The 20,625-nt window shown below is 44.2% G+C and overlaps 1 protein-coding gene and 1 long non-coding RNA gene across 2 annotated transcripts in view; one reads left to right on the top strand and one right to left on the bottom strand.

Annotated features, from left to right (window-relative positions):
* Positions 1-20,625, top strand: part of shroom4 (shroom family member 4) — a gene marked incomplete at its 5' end in the record, with an annotated part of 120,145 nt that overhangs the window by 47,901 nt on the left and 51,619 nt on the right. Inside the window, one exon of the mRNA XM_083640048.1 lies at positions 6,421-6,572. Coding sequence (XP_083496174.1) covers positions 6,421-6,572 — 152 coding nt within the window. The remainder of the gene's footprint in view (positions 1-6,420; positions 6,573-20,625) is intronic.
* On the bottom strand, positions 8,494-9,310 carry LOC310779135. Its single transcript, XR_014552811.1, has 3 exons — positions 9,014-9,310; positions 8,702-8,856; positions 8,494-8,590 (listed from the first exon to the last, which is right to left on the bottom strand). It is a non-coding gene; the product is annotated as an uncharacterized lncRNA (long non-coding RNA).

Here is a 20,625-nt window from a genome sequence, read left to right as displayed (position 1 = left end):
CTTTGTGTATCTGTGTGTGTTAACAAGGATCCCCATTGTAAGCAGTGTTATACATTCCACTGTGGAGGCCATTTCTGCCACTAGTTTGTTTTCATAATGAAAAACTCATTAGAAACAAATGCATATAAACACTCTGTCAGATGCCGCCTGCTCACCCTGCTCTGTGTGTGTGTGTGTGTGTGTGTGTGTGTGTGTGTGTGTGTGTGTGTGTGTGTGTGTGTGTGTGTGTGCGTGCGTGCGTGCTTGTGTTTTGGAATGCATGCGGAAATTGTTATTTTCACAGGGCATAATCAGCAATCCTTTTATAGGTGGAAAAGAGTGTGTGAGAGAAAAATGAGCGAGAGGACTTGGTTGTGTGTGTGTGTGAGAGAGAGAGAGAGACACACACACACACACACACACACACACACACACACACACACAGAGGGAACTAGTTAGATAAACTATAAAATAACACACTGACAATTAGTTCCACAAGACCTCATAACTGTATTATTAGACTATAACTTTGTTCTGAGTGACAGGTCCTTTCTTACGCCCTTCCTCCCTCCCTCCCTCCTCATCTCCTCTCCTCTCATCCTTCCTCCCTCCCTCCTCATCTCCTCTCCTCTCATCCTTCCTCCCGTCAGTGCACGGCCCGCCTGTCACCATAACTGCCATGTGTGATACTACTTTGATACTGTTACCAAACATCCAATTCAATATCAAAGACAGTACTCCTTCATCGTCACCTCTAGAGGGCGTACACATGTGGATTAGGAACATCAATTTAGTCTAAATATGGACCTAGCCACCGTCATGTCACCCATTGGTTTGTGTGATGCCTAGCTAACAGCTAGCAGCTAGCCACCTGTCAAAGTGGCCACACCCATAATTATGCATAACTTCAAGCCTTAATCAAATTTAAACGGTTGAGTGATATCAAAGCAGTTGTCTTGAATGATGAAATTAGCTATCGAGCCCAAAACTGTTTTTTTGTACCAGGCTGTTAACTCATTCAGGGCCAATGACGTCTTTGACATGTTATCAGGAATAGCCCAGAGGGCCAATGACGTGTTTGACGTGTTTTTGTTTTTATTACTGCAGGGCGTAGTTTAAACACTTCCCCAGCCTGTCACATGGTATCAGGTCCCTATCATCTAAGACAACACGTGAACAAACACATACCGCAGCTGTTGTTTTGAAATTGAGCAGGAGGAATATCAGAAAACGGATAAGGAGCTTGCCTTGTGCAGACAGGAGAAACGCCATTGAAACGCCCTCGCGCGCTGCAGGAGCTGGTCGCTTTCCTGTGTGTCAGCCGGAGAAAACCGGAGAAAGTAATCCACAGATGCGTTTGATCATCGGAGGAATGAGGAAATGATCGATCAGCAGTGATCAGAGGGCGGTGAGGACGTGTTGAATAGCCGAGGGGAAAACGGGAACGATAGCAGGGAGGATAGGACAGGGAGACATGGACGAGCAGCACACGAACAGCTAGGCAGGCAGAAGCGGCATTCACAGCAGCCCGCTGTCCGTTCTCAAGAGCTTCATGAAATCGCTGGGCTGCGTGCCCTCCAGTGTTGCTCCTGGCCAATCCCGGCGCCACAGGGCGTGGTTATTGCTTATCCTATGTGGGGTTAGAAATCACGCAACGAAGGGGGATCGTGTGTGTGTGTGTGTGTGTGTGTGTGTGTGTCTGTCTGTCTGTCTGTCTGTCTGTCTGTCTGTCTGTCTGTCTGTCTGTCGGTGTGTCTGTCTGTCTGTCTGTCTGTGTGTCTGTCTGCACACTCACTCACACTGCTGTATTGTTGAATGTAAAAAAAAAAGCACTTCATGTGTATATATATATATATATATATATATATATATTTTTTTTTTTTTCCATTTGTGTCATAACGAATAGTATTTACATGTCTGATGTCAATACAGTTCAAAATAAAAGAATTGAGAGCGAGTTCTGCTTGAGAATGTGCCCTTTTACAAAAATTGCCTTTTCTCCTGTTTATTTTCTCAGGGAGACCTATTGGGGGAAAACAGGGTGTATATAAATGGCTATAAGTAGAGTACAGAACATGCTAAAAGCTCACTTTTTTTTTCCTGGTGAACCCAGAGACGTACATCTTCATTTTGAGGTATTGCAAATCACTCTGGTGCTAATAGATAATTTACTGTGGGTCTTGAAAGATGACCAACAATTATGAAAATCTTTGGCCTGTGCTAAATATTGGCAGTCCTAAACTGGCCCTGAATGAGTTAACATGTCTATTTATTTCTGCTGTAAAGTTGGGCATTTTAATATGGGGCTTTATTTTACTCACTTTTGGAGCCAGCCTCAAGTGGACATTTGAGGAACTGCAGTTTTTGGCACTTCCGCGCCGACTTCATTTTTGCAAGACGGAGGTGGCTGCTTGATTGAATAGGCCCATCCATGACGGCCGTCGGTGCAAAATCCAACAGATCCAAACAGCTGAAAACATGGCAACAGTCTTGAACCTGATCCCAGTCCATCTAAACTGAACCTGATCCCAGTTCATCTAAACTGAACCTGATCCCAGTTCATCTAAACTGAACCTGATCCCAGTTCATCTAAACTGAACCTGATTCCAGTCCATCTAAACTGAACCTGATTCCAGTCCATCTAAACTGAACCTGATTCCAGTCCATCTAAACTGAACCTGATTCCAGTCCATCTAAACTGAATCTGATCCCAGTTCATCTGAACTGAACCTGATCCCAGTCCATCTAAACTGAACCTGATCCCAGTCCATCTGAACTGAACCTGATCCCAGTCCATCTAAACTGAACCTGGTCCCAGTCCATCTAAACTGAACCTGGTCCCAGTCCATCTAAACTGAACCTGATTCCAGTCCATCTGAACTGAACCTGGTCCCAGTCCATCTAAACTGAACCTGATCCCAGTCCATCTAAACTGAACCTGATCCCAGTCCATCTAAACTGAACCTGATCCCAGTCCATCTAAACTGGTTGACAAACTGGCGCCAGGAGCCAAATATAAGCTATCTTCCTTTCATAAAGACGGACACCCAGTCCACATCAAGACCCCTCCTGCTATCAGAGCCACAGCGCTGGCATCGTGCCAACGCCGCACAAAGGAGACAAAACAAGGGTTAACACACCAGATATAACATTCTGTATGAGTTGGCTCAGAAAGCATGTATCCCCGCTGTGTGTGTGTGTGTGTGTGTGTGTGTGTGTGTGTGTGTGTGTGTGTGTGAGAGTGTGTGTGTGTGTGTCTCTGCCTGCCTGTGTGTGTTAAATCGTAAAAACTGTAAAATCAGACCGGTGTTTCCACGACATGCATTCCTTCCATTTTGCCATAGCAGTGAGAGAATGAATGAGTGATGGAGGGAGAACAGCGGAGGTGTGGAGAAAATGATGTAGAGAGAGAGAGAGAGAGAGAGAGAGAGAGAGAGAGAGAGAGAGAGAGAGAGAGAGAGAGAGAGAGAGAAGTCTGCCCATCGACTTCTACTGCTTCTCCTCCAGTCACCATGTTCCACTCTGTGGAGTGAGGATTTGTTGTGAAGCTGCCTTCAAACACAGCACTTAGTAGGACAGCACCTGCATATTCCACTATTGGGGTATTGGTTTGGGTAGGTGTTATTTTATTTTCAGATCTGGATTAGCATGAGCTGTGAGCAGCAGCTCTATAAGGCTACGTTCACACAGCCATCCTTAGTGCTTGAATCTGACTTGGTGCTCACATCTGATTTTTTGTGTGGCTGTTCACACAGACTTTTTAAAAGTGGCCCATATCAGACTCCAGTGTGAACAGGTCGTGGACCTGAAGTGACCCGCATGTGCAGAAGAACAACAATAAAGTCACACGCAGCACACTGCTGTTCTACCTACACCCGGAAGAAGACAGCAGTAAACATGGAGGTAGCTGACGATGTTGTTTCATCTGTTGTTTACGGTTCAATTTACAAGTTGTGCAGTGGAAGCCAGTGAATACGGGTGCTGATGACAGCGAGGAGGAGAAAGAGAGTCTTTAGAAAACATTTTAATGATGGCTTTCTGTGGAGCAATAGCTGCTACTTCTTGCAAATACTTATAAGGTCTAAAACCTCACTGTCCCTCCACTGAGCTCCCTCGCATCTGTCCTCCATGTTTGTAATCACAATCTGCCTGCTTGGTCCTCCCTCCTCCCACCAGCGCAGAATAGTGATGAATGTCGCTCTGGATTGAATGACGTAAAAGTCACATTGAAGCATTAAGTCAGATATGGGCCAGATGTCTGTTCACACCGGAGTCACATTCCAAAACATCAGATTCAAATCTGATGTTTTTCCACATTTGAAAGTAGCCCAGGTCGTCTTTAAAAAAGTCACTTTCAATGTGACTTGTACTGTTCACACAGTCATGAAAAAGACTGACCTGAGTCACTTAGGGGGGAAAAGATTAGATTCAAGCACTAAGCATGGCTGTGTGAACGTAGCCTAAGTCACTCTGCTGGTTGGTCGCTCCACGAGAAGTTCACCATCGTTTAGCGGACACAGTTTTCACCCTAGGAGGCTGAAATGTGACATGGAGGTCAAGTGTGTTTGTGTTCATGCCAATTGCCTAAAAGGGAGTGGGGGCACATTTTGAAATGCAGGGTCTCAGAGGCCGAGTAGGGTTGGCTGCACCTACCATCCATGCATTTTGGAAACGCTACGTCCGTAGCGGTGGGGCTGGTCAGTAGAACGAGTGGCCGCTGAGCAGATGTTTTGGCTGTCTGAGAGGGGAACACCTGAGTTAACTACACAGTGTGTGAGGATAGTAGACGCATGGCAGGAGTGCCCATGTTTTGTATACACTTCAGATCTACTTTTACATTTTTCAACAGCACAAGAACTACCGACTTCCCCCCCCAAAAAATGAATCATAAAATAAATAAATAAATAATAATCTTGCCCAGCTGTGCAATGTAATTGCATCCAATTGACTGAAAAGTTGTTCGGTTGTCCGGTGGGGGGCACGCTGTGTGAAGGGAACAGCCCCTCACACAGCATACAGTACAGTACAATACCGTTTCTGTTATTAAACTGAAGCAAGGCTAAGTCACATATTACAACTTACTAAACATCTTTTTCCACTTTTTCTCTCAAAATCACAACCAATACTTTTGGTCAGTTTCTATTGCCTGTCGGTGGTCCAGTCAGTGTGCCAGTCTCTGTGTGTGTGTGTGTGTCTCTCTCTCTCTCTGTCTGTTGCTGTGATTTATGGATGAACTGGAACCCCACACTGCTCTGCACCACACACACTCCTCCATGTTTCTCCCACTTTAGCCGCGGGAAGAAAGTCGACTAAAACATCCCAGCGATGCATTAACAACACACACTCCACCACTGTGTAGCCCGCAGTCACTGCTGGGACACACACACACACACACACACACACACACACACACACACACACACACACACACACACACACACACACACACACACACACTAGAGTCTATTACAGTGGAATGTGATGGGTTTCTGTGGGATGTTCGGTGCGGACTGTTTAGGAGATATTCCGGACATGGTTGCCATGGAGACAGAGAGCTTTTTGCAAACATGTCTGTGAAAGCTGTCTGTTAAACGAGTGGGCTTGGCAGAGTCAACTGTCCTCCTGTGACTTTTATTCCAGAGGTTGCTTTGTTTTTTTCTTTCTAATCCCTGAAGCGACCTCTGCAGATTCGGAAGTGCCTGAAACCGGCTTCTATCTAATGGCCAGCAGGGGGCGACTCCACTGGCTCCGAAAAGAAGTCCGATTGTATGGAAGTCAATGAGAAAATGACCCTACTTCTCACTTGATTTGTGACCTCAGTAAACACTTTCCTCATGAGTTGATGGTCTCAATCTCTAGTTTCAAGTCTTCTTCAACACAGCGTGATGTTGATTTGGTAAAGTATGGTCTCATTTAGAGTCAGAGGCAGACTATGTTTTGGGGTGTGATTGACAGGTCACCTGTCCAATGATCGCACAGCTCGCCGAGCATGGACACGCCCTCACGCCCTCTTCCGGGTTCGGCATACGACCGAAGAGAGTTCATTCCCATTCATTTTCCCCATAGACATTTCGTACATTTCGTAAAATGCTTATAAAAATGGCAATTCAGCTACATTTAAACCCAATGTACACCAGATGCGTTACGGCTGTGACTCTGGCCCATGTTAATAGATGGGCGATACATGCGGTACAGAAGAGAGATATGCACCTGTTGGATCCTGCATGCGTCTGATTACATGGGTGTGTGGGTCTGTTCAGGCAGCTGCACGGAGCCGTAGCGCAGTCAGACATAGGCCTTTAGAATCAGGAGAGACCAACATTACACTCGTACTAAAAACAAACAAACAAACAAACAAAAACTTTTTTTTAATCTGCTTCTCTCTCTCTCTCTCTCTCTCTCCCTCTCTCTCCCTCTCTCTCCCTCTCTCTCTCTCTATAGATCGAGGATGGAGGGAAGGCGGCTCAGTGTAAGAAGCTGAAGGTGGGAGATGAGCTCATTAACATAAATGGCTCCGCCCTCTACGGCAGCAGACAGGAAGCCCTCATCCTCATCAAGGGCTCGTACAGGATACTGAAGATCACAGTCAGGAGGTAAGCACGCACGCATGCACACATGCACGCGCATGCACACACACACACACACACACACGCACACACACACACACACACACACACACATACTAGCATGGACACACACATTCATACATACTGTACACACACACACACACACACACACACACACACACACTCACACTAGCATGGACACAAGTGGATATGGAAACGAATGAATGGATGCACAAAGGAACAAACACACACACAATCACACACAAATGGACATAGGATGCACACACACACACACACACACACACATCCACTTAAACTAGCATTGATGTAAGATTTGTGAACACACATAGAACAATAGATGTACAAAGGACACAGACACATTCATATCGTTGACGCACAAATGGAAGTGGGTACACACACACACACGCACGCGCACACACACACACACACACACACACACACACACGCACGCACACAGCAAAGCAGCGTTCTCAGACATGGGGAATGTTTCACAGGACGTGACCTTTGACCTCCAGGGTGTCAGACAGGAAGCTGATAATCTCTGATGAGGAGGGTGTGTGTGTGTTTGGATAAGGACTCTGGCCTGTTTGTGTTGGATGGTCAGAGGCGTTTATGCGTCAGTAGAGCATTGCCAGTATGAGCTAGATCAACCCCCCCACACACACACACACACACCTAACACTATGTAAACTTGCTGACCACGCATGCTTCTTTCTAACCTTGCGAGGCAGCTGGATTCACACGAGATCATGATCACATGACAGATCCATCTTGCTCCAATCTATTGGTTTGAATCTGAACCACCAGTGGTTCACACCAATCAATGTGCTCCGAGGCAGCTAGGGGCGGGCGTTTGTGTGACGCCAGCGAGCCTGTGATAGGCTTGTTGGACAGATGGTTCGTCCAATCACCTGCCAGGTATTTTTGAAAGTGGCTTGTCTTTTGAAATGGTTTCCTGGGCAACTCGTTCCCAGATGTGAAAACAAACCATCTGGCAGCATCAGGTTAGCCCCCCCCCCCCCCCAATTACTTCAGAGTAATTACTTACTCTACATTTCAGAATCGCGCTTATTTTTTTAAATCTTTCATGATATTGATCAAAAACCTTTTAGACTAGAACCACTTTAGAAAGTGCTTTATTGTGTTATTGTCTATGTATGTTTTTGTACATAATATGAACCATATGAATCTCCTAAAGTGTCCTGCGCTCATTTGTCTCTTCTTCACGTTCATACAAAACACATTATTACCAGTCACCACTTTGGACACGCCTCTTTTTTCTTGACTATTTTCCACATTTTTCAATAACAGTAAAGACATCAAAACTGAAATAACACAAATTATTATGCAGCGTTTCAAACAAATCAAAACAAAAACCTATCTTCTATTTGAGATTCTCTACAGTTGCCTTGATGGAAAGACACACAGGCTTTGTGAGGATATTCCTACATACATGTAGGATCAACTTCACAGTTCACATTTGTCTTAAGAAACTAATTCCAAGCGTCGAAGCAGAAGCCTTGAAGAGAGCGAGCAACACAGAGCATTCAATCACACTTGGGAGCTAGGGTTGGGTACCGTTCACATTTGAATCGATACCGGTACGATACCGGTACATGGAATTCGGTACGGTACCAAAAACGGTACCTTTTTCGATACTTTTTTGAGTTAAAAAAAAAAAAAAATGTTTTTGCTACAACAAAAATGTACAGTTTCTAAAACAAATAAGTCCAAACTTCTCAATTTCAACATTGTTCTTTATTTAGATTTTTTTTTGTTTGGCAGCAGCACCCAACAAAATAAAACCCCTCCCTCCCTCCCTCCCTCCCTCCCAAACCAAGAGTTTACTTGTGCAAGGTAATGGTCTGCTCCATCCATCAGCGGTCACTGCAATATGGTCAACTGCCCTGAGTTCCTCTTTCACATTCTTCTTCTCAACACGACACCAAGCTGGAATAAGTGTGTTTGTGAGAAGGTCTCTGGAGGGAGGGGAGTATTTTGGGTTCAGGGTCCCTGTCATCTCCCTATATATAGACAATAAAAATAACTATTGTTAGTAACTTAGCTTACTCTATGAATATCACACACACACACACACACATTATCACCCATTTATACATAAATAAATAATTTACCTGAACCATGGAGACTCCACCGTTGCGAAGGGCAACATGCCTTTTACAATGAAGGCAGTCACTGGCCCTGTGGCACTCATTTACTTTCTGCCGGGGTAAAGCTGCTTTCTTCGCCAGGGTGAAGGGTGTCTCCTGTGCGACTCTCACACGGTGGCCTAGCAAAGAAAGCAAGAGTGTAACGTTGAATAACACGTCTCACGGTGACACGAACTGAGGATAATAATAACGTTAGCAACGCTAGTTACGCTACTAAACATGCTAAGCTATAAGCTACAACTATCCAGCTAACGTTAGCTAATTAAATGACGTTACCTGATGTTGAAGAAGTCGACGCCTCACTTGCGACACTTGAAGTTTCGTCGTCGTCGCTGTCCGTTTCAGCTAACGAAGCAGAGGAGCTGCTGGCTGTAGGTGCTTTGCTGCTGGTGGGGCTGCAGCGTCCACCCTCAGGCTATCGAACACTTTACAGTCTTCCGCATTTAAAAATATTTTATGCTTGACCAAGTGTTTCCTCAAGTTAGAGGTGTTCCCCTGGCCAGCTTTGCACTTCGCATCGCAAATGTTACAGTGAGCGTTGTCTGAGTCTATCTTTGTGAAGTGTAGCCAGTGCCACACTTTGGACCGCAAGCGAGAGGCCATCTTCTTCTCTTCAGCTTGTTTTGGCAGTGACGTGATGACGTAACCCACCCTCGTGTGTGTTGCCTTCAAGTTTGCGTCGGAATTTCTATCTCGCTCGCTGTCTTTGTATCACTGAGATGCGTTCAAGTACCGACATTTTAAAATTATAATAGAAAAAAAAAAGTACCGAAATGAGGTACCGTTTCATGTCATGTGAACTGATACTCGGTAGTACCGCCCACTTTCGGTCGGTGCCTGTAAAAGTACCGAGTTCGGTACCCATCCCTATTGGGAGCTGCCCAGTGTGTTCTGCTGGTGCTAATCAGTGTTGGGGGTAACTCATTACAAAAGTAATATATTACATGTAATATTACTTTTAGCAGTAACTCAGTACCGTAATATAACTTATTACTTATATAGGATTTCAGTAATATTATACCAGTTACTTTCTCAAGTAACTCAAGTTACAAATTGAGTTGCATTTTATTAAATCAAAGCACATATTTAAAAAAGATCATTCCTCAATCATTCATCAATCATTTCCTAATCAAACTGTGTTTTATGCAAATAACCACTATAGATGACAATAACAAAGGAAAAGAATAACATTTAGAATTTTAGATTGTTTACACTGACTTCAAGGCGGTTGAAATTATTTTTCGGGATGGTTCCGGGGCCGGCGATGTCATTCTGCTGCTGCTGTTGTTTTGGTAAAAGTAATGCAAAAGTAGTGTAATAAGTAACGAGTTACTCTACACAGAAAGTAATATTGTAAAGTAACGTATTACTTTCAGATGAAAGTAACTAGTAATATGTAGTATATTACATTTTGAAAGTAACTTGCCCAACACTGGTGCTAATGCCTTGCTCAGTGGCAGCCTCCCCTGACTGTAGCTGGTGAAGTAAGAAATGGTTCCCCCTCCCAGCCCTCCTCCTCCTCGCACCCCGTCCCGCTGGGCGTCTTGGCCCGGGAAGCGGAACCAATGGCAGGAATATTCTCACTCTGGGCACGGGCTCCAGTTGGCATGGTGATATAGTCAGGGACTTACAGGGTGGTATTGGGGAAATCACCCGGCGGATCTGGAATCAGTTTCACATATATTTAACAATATATTTTGCTCACACTTTTGACGTTGCGATTGAGAGTAGAGACATTTACACACTGGGTCAGCAACCTTTCCTCATCATCTGAAACGGATTTTTGAAGTCTGATCAGTCGGCTAATCGATTCAAATCGATGACTACTTGATGTCGACTGCTATTCCGGATGACTTGAAGCACTTTTCACTAAGCTAGTTGTACTTATAATATTTCTAAATCACTGTATTTGTATCCGGTTTTTGTTCTCTTACTTATTACATCACCTTTTAATGCGTCTTGTTTTTGGTGATGTTTGTTCTTTTGTGTTTGCTTGTTGTCGTCAGTTTTGTTGTGTTATCTTGTGTTATGGATGTTGCTATTTATGAGCGTATTGCAGCAAATTCCAAGTAACTGTCTAGTTGTTGTTGTGGTAATAAAGTAAAATACTCTACAAAACCACCAGGCTTTATTAAGACTGTCTACATTTCATTGAAAGGACAGTGGGAAAGCCTTTAGCAGCCTGGAGCTTTTGAGATCTTTTAAGATAAGAGTTCCTTCACTATATTTTGGTCACAGTTTAATCCCGTCTTGATCTTCTGATGTCGCACAAATATTATTATCTAGACCCCCTGCCTGTCTTGTGCTGTTGCCACACAGTGGTTGCAGCTGGAACTGCAGCAGATGAACAGTCTGATCGACATGAGAGAGGATGTGTCTTCTAGCTTGTTAGAATACTATTTCATGTTGCTGACGGAGAGAGGAAAAAGGTCCAAAAACGCCCCTCCTGTCTGCTCTGTTATATTACTTCTCCAACCTTCTCTCACACGGACATCCATACTTTCCATAGCACTCCATTGGACTGAGATGTAAAACGTCTTGGGAAGATCTTGACGATGGTTGTTGAGTCTTTTCTGATAGTTTGAGGCAGCTGCTGGCGCTAACCATCTAACCATCTAACCATCTCGTCCTGGCTTTGAAATCAGAGCAGCCGCCCAACAGTCGGATGTTAGCTGCTCTGTCTCTGCTACGGGCGAACCCCTGTCTAATGCTGTTAGACACACATACACACACACACACACACACACACACACACACACACACGCACATGCACACACGCGCGCGCGCGCACACACATACACGCACACACACACACACACACACACACACGCGCACACACACACACACACACACACACACACACACACACACATACATAAACACGTACTTGGCTTTGTATGAATGCTACTGGTAATGGGCGTCACACACGCTCATAAGCCGTGTGTGTGTGTGTCTGTGTGTCTGTGTGTGTGTGTGTCTGTGTGTCACTGTCTGGTATGCACTGTATGTCTGACTCGGAGGGTGTGTGTCTATGTCAGCGGTTCTCAACGTGCGGTCCAGACTCCAGGGGACCACCAAGGGTCCTCGAGGGGCTTCCAGGGGGTCCCCGGCAAATTGATGAAGTGTTAAAATTCAACACTATTTCATTTACAAGAAAAATTTAGATGTTTTTGATCATAGCTTCACTGTTATCGCTTTACCTGCAATAATGACAGGCATGGAATTCGAGACAAAATCATATCTAACAATAAAAAGTATTCTCAGATGTGGGGCCCAGCGACAGAATCTCATCAAATGGGGGTCCGTGGTCTAAATTGGGGGTCCTGATATGAAGAAGCTTGAGGTCTGTGTAAAAACGTCACACGTGTTTTGTCGGTGCTTGACACAAAAGTATTCTAAATCTATCTCCAAAATGACAACTTCTCAGTAACAAGGAAAAGCTCTCTTAACACATTCACTGCCAGCCGTTTTTTCAATACTGTAGGTAGCTTCTGCCAAGGTTTTTTTTTGAGGATTCTGGCATCTTTCAAGAGCCGAGGATTCTTTTCTGTTAGGATTTTGTGAACACAAAATATCTCAAAAGAACTAATAGAATGTGTGCTTTCTCTGTCTAAAAGAGTTACGGTAGTTTGTAGAGTTAGTAGTTATGTAGGCATTAGCACTTGAATACAGCATGGTTTCAGCGCCTGAAAATGAAAGGTGAGAAAAATGCCTTTTTGTGAAATTCGATAGAACAGTCACTTTAACCATTTATTTTTGGCATCAGTAAGACGTCAGACATCTAAACAATAGTTTTGAACAGTAATTTCCTCCATAACAGCAGGAAACCCCCCTCTCCTTCAAACTCCTCCCTCCGTGTGTGTTCTCCTCCCTCCGTGGCTGCAGCGGGCGTGTCACAAGCGAGTTTCTGTTGTCTGTGCTGCCTGGCTGCCCCTCGTCGGGCGAGTCTGGATGGGCTCGCTCGTTTCTTGGGGTTTCGGTTGAGAGCTTTGATGAAGCTTTTGTGATTCTGGGCTTTATGCTGCGTGTTTCAAAGTGTGTTCCACCCAGTCTATTTCTGGAACCCCCCACCGTTGTGCGCCACCGTTGTGCTCCAGCGCGAAAGCGTTTTCGCCTACAGTATGAGAATGGCTTCCTCAGGCTTTTCCCTGGAGTTTTGGCTCGGCTTTCAATAGTCTGGAGAGCACTGTCGCCACTTAGTGGGTCGGTGGAATGGGTTGTACACGTTCGGTGGCTCCCATATTTATATAGGAGATGTAAAAGGGTTAGATCAACGTCCCACCGTCAAATTTTTTTTTTTTTTTTTGACGAGTTGACTCGCCATTGTCAGTCAACCGTTGGTTTCTGCTTGACGAGTTGACTCGCCAATGGCAGTGAACGTGTTAATCGTGATGACGCTGTTGAAAGAATGTTCCTAATCCAGGAGAACAAAGTCTCAGACTGTGGGCCTCCCCTCAGACAAGGCTTTGGAAAAATGCGAACCGCCAAAGAGATAAGGTCTGTCTGAAGTCATGTTTCTGACTGTGGAATGGGAAGAACAGTCAAATTCTCCAAATAGCACCACTGTATCTCTGAACTATCTCTTTAACCAAATCACACGCAGCTCCTCTTGATAACGAGTGTAATAAGGAACGTCATATTTTTCCCACTTCCATTCACTGAGCCTCCCCTGAAACTGTTTGGAGCAATCGTGGGGAGGCCCGCCTCCCACCCTGGAAAGCTCTGCTTTAAAACGTTAAAATGAGAAAGACAAGGTTTTCACGCGACGACAACCGCAACAACGAGGCCTTATGAAGCAGTCAGTCAAGTGAAGAAGCACGTCTAAAGCTGCGTTCACACCGACCTATTAAAGTTTTTCGCTGGCATCGAGTTTACATAGAAAGTCAATGCAAACGAGCGATTGAGCGTATATTCGCCCGGGAGAAAATACGCTCGTCGCCCGAGATGAAATATCCCAACTCGAGCGAAAATACGCTGGCATCAGTCGCTCGCTGTTCAACGCTGATTGGCTGCCGTGTGAGAGCGAGTCAAGGATCACACTGGCTTGGAACAAACCGCTGGTTTATTGTGTGGCAACAAACCGCATTGACAGGCTGACAGCTGACATGAAGTGAAGTCTGTACTACCGGTATGTAGCTCGCGTTAGGAGCACGCTGATAGGCTTAGGTGGTAAACATCTACGGTGGCTCGTAGTGGACAAACATCATGATGACATTGCGTAACGTTATAGCCCCCACATGTCCGTCAATTCGTGTGCCTGTTGATGAGTGATTTAATCACAGCGACAGAGCGATTCCAAAGGGTTGAATCAAGCGACAGAGAGAAAAATAAATATCTCGATGTGAACACAGCTTCAGCAGTATATACGCTTCAGTGTGTGTGTGCCTCAATGCAGGCAGTATTCCTCTCTCTACGCCCATTCAGAGCTAACTGTTCTGTTTTGGCAGGCGCTCTCTAACCACTTCATCCAGCACAATTATGAATTAGCCTCACTTTGATGGACAGGTAACTGACACTAATAGCCAATCTTGCCTTGGTTACTGGGGCGGGGCCTGCTTGCAGTTTGAACCCTGACTCTCTGCCAATCACGTCACAGCCTGCACCAGCCTGTTAATAGCTTTCGCTGAGCGGAACGAGGAACTCTGTGGAAGGTATTGCACGAGTCCGCTGCCAACACACACACACACACACACACACACACACACACACACACACACATACACGCACACACACACACACATACACGCACACGCACGCACACACACACACACACACACACACACACACACACACACACACACACACACACACACACACACACACACGTGCATGCATACGCATGTACATGTACGCACGCGCGCGCACTGCCACCCGGAGGATGATGAAATGCTCACATTTGCACACTTGGCACTAGTTGTATAGATTTTACAATGGAAAGGCCCTTAGTCAATAGCCAGAACTTACCACCAGGAGGATTTCTTTCCTTTTTCTTAGAAAGGATTGTATTTGACATATACATATACCTAGTAAGGATGTATATATGTGTGAGAAATGATATACGTGCTTCTGCTGGTAGCCCGAGCGGAGTTCAAATCCACTTAACCTAAACTGCGACGGAGAGACGCTCGGGGGAGTTGTCGCTTGTCTTGGCAACGGGAGGAGATGACTCAGTCGCCTTCTCCTGTACAGGCTTTTACTGTGTGGCCATTTTGAATAAATGGCCTTTTTTAACGGCAAGGAAACGTGTCTATGATGGATTTGATTATATGATGTAAATGTTTCGAGGGAGGAAACGGGGGAGTTGGCGAGGAGAGTGGACGATTTGTTCGACTTTAACGCAGAGTTTGGCGCGCGAGAAAAAGGATCTTTTGTGTAAGTGTTCTGCTGCAGGTCTAGCGAGGGTGCTTTGATACTGCTGGAGACCTCCAAGAACATGTATCTGACAGCTTTCCATAACTAAGAGCAGCACGAGTCATGTGTGACGTGTCACAAAGTTCAACTTGATTCTCTTTTCTCTTCACGTGAAGGTCTGTGCTTTTTGTTCAAAGTAAGGGATTCATTCTCAATTACTGGATTTACCCCCCCCAAAAAAGTAAGAATCACAGTTGAAAATGTCATGAAATAAGCCACAAAAAGTGCAACTTTTGCTTGTTTAGGCTATTTGTGTGTCTTTCTTTTGTTGCTTCATTCTGTCATTCTTTCTTTCTGTCTTTTGTTTATTTTTAGGTGTTTTTCCTCCTTTTTTATAGTTTTTACCACCGCTTGTTTTAAATCACTTTGACCTCTAGGTTTCATCTCTGCACAAATACATAAGCTAAACTAGTGGTTCCCAAACTGTTTTCATGTCAAGCACCCCTAAACTGACACAAGTTAGACCACCGACGACGACCCCCATCTGATAAGACTTATGCTTTTAGATGTTTTATTACAGAAAGTGTATGAAACCCATGAGCAAAACAGTCACACATTCTGTCATTGTGTTACTTATGGGTGGAATTATACAGTGAATATAAATAATTCCTCTTTTTGCTGGGGGACCCCCTGGATCCCCTCAAGGACCCCTGGGGGGTCCCCAGACGCCACTTTGAGAAGCGCTAAGCTAAACTCATTTGTGCGGCTAAAAAGAAGGATACCACAGGATTGTGCTCAGCATGCGATCGCCTTCCAGCCATCAGTCAGAGCACTGCTGCCTCTTATAATGTGATGTGACACACACACACACAATGCACTAGGGGTGGGACAAAATATCGATCCTCACGGTATCGTGATATTTCCACTTGCGATACGTTATCGATACACTGGCACCAAGTATCGATATGTTTTTTTTTTTTTTTTTTTTTTTTTTTTTAATAAACAGGCTAAAATATTGTGCTGTGTGTGGTAGTTGAAACATAGTTTCAAGTTGACGTTTATTTATGTTTGTAGTTGAAACAAAAACATAAATACTGTAGGCTACATGAATGGAAATGTTTGATCATTAATATCTACTTTTAGAAATTATATAGGTAGGTAGGTTATATAGGTTTTCTTGTTTTAATAATAATAATAAAAAGACTTAATGTGTAACTTTTCCTCCGTGGTATCGAAAATGGTATGAGTGAGTGAGTGAACTCAGAGAGTTCATGTCAATTCTGCTAATAAATACATAATACCTGCTTCTTGCCTTTTAGGGGTATTTTTTTCTCTTCAGTTCCACAGATATCGTGATGTATCGTAGGTTAAGTTTCTTCCAATATATGGATTATCGCAGAATCGCTGTATCGTGATAATATCGTTATCGAGGGCCAAGTATCGTGACCATATCGTATCGTGAGTTACTCCACGATTCCCACCCCTACAATGCACCCTGGTAGTGTGGCCCTGTCCTGCCGAAAGCACAGCACAGCACAGCAGAGCAAGCTGAGGCCTGTGGGCTGAGTCTGGCAAACCACAGGAAGTTCCTGGCCTGCCCAGCAGCTCCACAGAGGCACAAGGCAGCCTGCAGTCAAGCCCTGTTTGTCTGCAATTAACTTGTATTTCAGGAGGGATGCTTCAGACGCTTTTTAAGAAAACAAGTCATGGTTAAAAAAGAAAAATGACCCGAGCTGCTCCAAAATGAGACACCCACCAGTTAGAAACTAAAACAAATGACAGAAGAGTCAAATGTAACTTTGGCGGCCCCTAATGGCAGCGGGAGGTAACGGTTTCGATAGAGAGGCAAAGTGGAACGTCACGTCCTGCACTTCAGCACTGTACCTTGGGTGACACATATGTCCCCATCTGTCCCGCATTTTCACCGTTTTTCACGCGTCCCGCAAATTGAGACGTTGTGGGTTTTATGAATTGGCTGTGTGGAGAAGGGGAGGAGGGGGCGGGCTGTGTCTGATGTCATCATGTCAATCAAACTGGGGTACACGGGGGCTGCGGATCAAATGCACGTTAGGGGACGCCCACCGACAACGACGAGGAAACAAACAGCAAGCCGATATGCTGCAGATTTGACGCGGAATATTGAAGGACATGAAGGAGGAAAGGGAGGAAACTGCGACAGCAGCAAAGAAAAGGAGACTCAGCTACAACAAGGACTGGGAAACTCTCCGTGGGTGATGCCAGTGCAAGGCGATTCTCAGAGAGTTTTTTGCGACATTTGCCAGAGTCAGTTTTCAGTTTCACATGGAGGTGAATATACGACGTGAATCCTCAACACAAACAATGCGAGACTCACAAGAAACGTGTTGCTCAAAAGGAGGCTCTCCAGTCTATGGATACGTTCCTACTGAAACCCAAACAAGATTCCAACACAGATAAGGTAACAGCAGCTGAAGTAGCCTAACTACCGTTTACCACACTGTGCAACACTCACATTAACCACTCCCAAACCATTTCAGCTGTCAGTCTCTGTCAGATGGGTTGTGTGCACTCCACAACCCAGTGACAAAACAAAAACAAAGAAACACTTCTCTTAAGTTAGGGGTTCTCAAAGTGGTCCTGGGGTCCTTGAGGGTCTCCAGGGGTCCCCAGCAATACATCAGGTCAGAGTTGTGAAATTTTAATTTAAATCAAATATATTGTTAAGTTTTAATTTGCATAGTCTCTTATGTGCTACTGAATCAACCAGGGGGCAAAGCATACTGTATGTTATGAGCTAAGGGGCAGAATGGAAATGTTTATTTTTTAAGTTAGATACACGTTTATATCAACATCTTAGACTACCTCGATGCACCGGTAACGTGTCCCACATTGTCCCACACAAACGTACTCTTTGTCCCACATCTGGTTAGTTGGGATCTGGTCAACCTAACTGTACCAGAGATTTTTATCCGCCATTTATTTTGCCATAGACATTTCGTAAAATGCTTATAAAATAATACTTCATTGAACGAAACAGTTAAGCTAACGAGAGAGACCATAGAACATTTCACTCGGACCAAAACAAAAAAAATCAACATCGAAAAAATATTTTCTTTAAACCGTTCTTTAAACATTTTGGTCCCAGTGAAATGTTATGCGATCTCTCCTGTTTCTAAATATATCTGTACCGTTTGGTTTGAACCAGTAAAACTCATTTTATGAAATGTGTCTGGGAAAATAAATGGTGGATGAAAATCTCTGGTACAGAGCTGAAGCAGGAAGTAGGCGGTCACTTTGCCTCTCTATTTTTGAAAACTGGAAGGACTTCATTACCCAGGGGATTTTTTTTTTTTACAAATGTGTTGCGGTGTCTGTCTCCCTCTAGTGGTTAGAGAATTCCGCTTACTGCAGCTTTAAGTTTCGATTCAAATATTATTCATGGAATTTTCAAAGTTCTAACTGTCCCCCCATGTGACCCTCTGCCTCAGGGCCTCCTTGACTAAAGTCGGGGCCCCCTGCTTTAACAGCAGTGTGTGTGTGTGTGTGTGTGTGTGTGTGTGTGTGTGTGTGTGTGTGTGTGTGTGTGTGTGTGTGTGTGTGGTGTTTTAGGCAAGAGATGATTTTCCCAATGTATTTCTGGAAGGGAAAGAATGTGTGGGATGTTTTGTCGGCTCGACCTGGACATGTTTCTTCTATATACTTCCTGTTTTCACAAACCTTTTGTTGGATCCAATGGTTAATGTGTGTGTGTGTGTGTGTGTGTGTGTGTGTGTGTGTGTGTGTGTGTGTGTGTGTGTGTGTGTGTGTGTGTGCGTGCGTGCGTGCGTGCGTGCGTGCGTGCGTGTGTGTCAGGTTGTCTCGGTGGGCAGCAGTGGAGGTACATTCTTCACTCTTCGCATCATTTCCTGTTCCTCCCAAAGTTTCCCTTCCCTACTTCCTGTTCAGCTTAGACCTAATGCATTAGCAAATTGCTGTGTGTGTGTGTGTGTGTGTGTGTGTGTGTGTGTGTGTGTGTGTGTGTGTGTGTGTGTGTGTGTGTGTGTGTGTGTGTGTAAGTGGTTTCAATGGGAAGCTGACAAAGACTAAACAGTTTATTTACAGCTGTTGACAGAATAGGAAAGGGCCCTTGAGATACAGGTGTGTGGGTGGGTGTGTGTGTGTTTGTGTGTGCACACTGTGCGCAGGCTCAAAAGTGCAAGCCATTTTGAAATAGGACCCCTGAATGAAACGATTATGTATTAGAACATTTTACAAATATATTATTTTCACATTATTATTATTATTATGAGCATCTTTCACTAAATGCGTTCAGATTGACATTTGGGACTTTTTGCACAGTGGCAGCTCCAAATGGTGATTGGTTAAAAAAAAGCAATACCTAGAAATGAGTACAGTCCCCCATACAACAGCAGAATTTCTGGTGTATTGTTATGTAAAAATGTCACAAAGAATAGCCAAAGAAAAAAGAGTGAAAGCTGTGTCAGTTGTAATCAAAGCGGCAGAGTAATGGAGTCATGCACAGAGTAAAGGCAGCTCAACAGAAACACACGGTGTCTCTGTGTTGTTCTACCTAAACTCACAGTCAGCTGCACATCAGCATGTACGCCCCACTTTCAGGTGTTACTAGGGGTGGGAATCACCAGATGCCCACGATACGATACTGAAACGATACTTGAGTCACGATACGATAGTATTGCGATACTGCGATATTTTCGATATTGCGATATATCGATATTGCGATATATTGAATATTGCGATATTTCGATATATTGCGATTTCTTACTTTTTCAACTGCAAATGATGTCCACAAAGGAAAACTTTGTCAACATCTGGTTTATATAAGAACAATTTTTCAGTCTGTACATCCGACTTCAACCATTTTATTGCAGCAACATTGTCAAGTAGACAGACCAACAACTTTCATAAAGTCATGTCATAGTTGCATGCACCTGACAAACTGAACTGTTTGTTACAGTCTACTTACAGTCCACCTTAACTGGATGTGTGGACTACTGTACTTATGTAGTTTTTGCAACTTCACTTCACTTACACAAAACATCTTGTGCAGCCCATTCAGTAACTGGGGAATTTGTAAATGACTGTTATGACAAAACTGTTACTGTTAAAACAAAATGAAAATATGCTACCGTTTGTTTACTGCTGGCCTTGGAACTAAAGTTTATAGTAGCCCGGTGGCCTGGCATGGCCTGCAAAATTTTTTTTTTTTTTTTTTTTTTTTTTTTTTTTTTTTTTGCAATATCGATACTTGGCGTCCAAATATCGATACAATATCGTCAGGCAAAATATCGCGATACTGTGGTGTATCGATTTTTTCCCCCCACCCCTAGGTGTTACGCTAACAAAGTGCTAACCTTTATTATAGTACGTTAGCACTTTACGTTAGCTGCTCGTTGGCGGAGCACCGCGCTAAAGAAAGAAGCTGGGACCATTTTGATCTGGAACGAGCCCATCTTGATGAGAAGAGGCAATGCATTTCTTCTTAGCATCTTTTAGTTGTGCTCAAACAGTAGGTAGGCCAGGCTGAGGTTGGTTGTCGG

Source organism: Poromitra crassiceps (assembly GCF_964638095.1).
Source record: "Poromitra crassiceps genome assembly, chromosome: 7".
NCBI classification, from domain to species: Eukaryota; Metazoa; Chordata; class Actinopteri; order Beryciformes; family Melamphaidae; genus Poromitra; species Poromitra crassiceps.
This window is presented reverse-complemented; position numbering and strand designations above follow the sequence as displayed.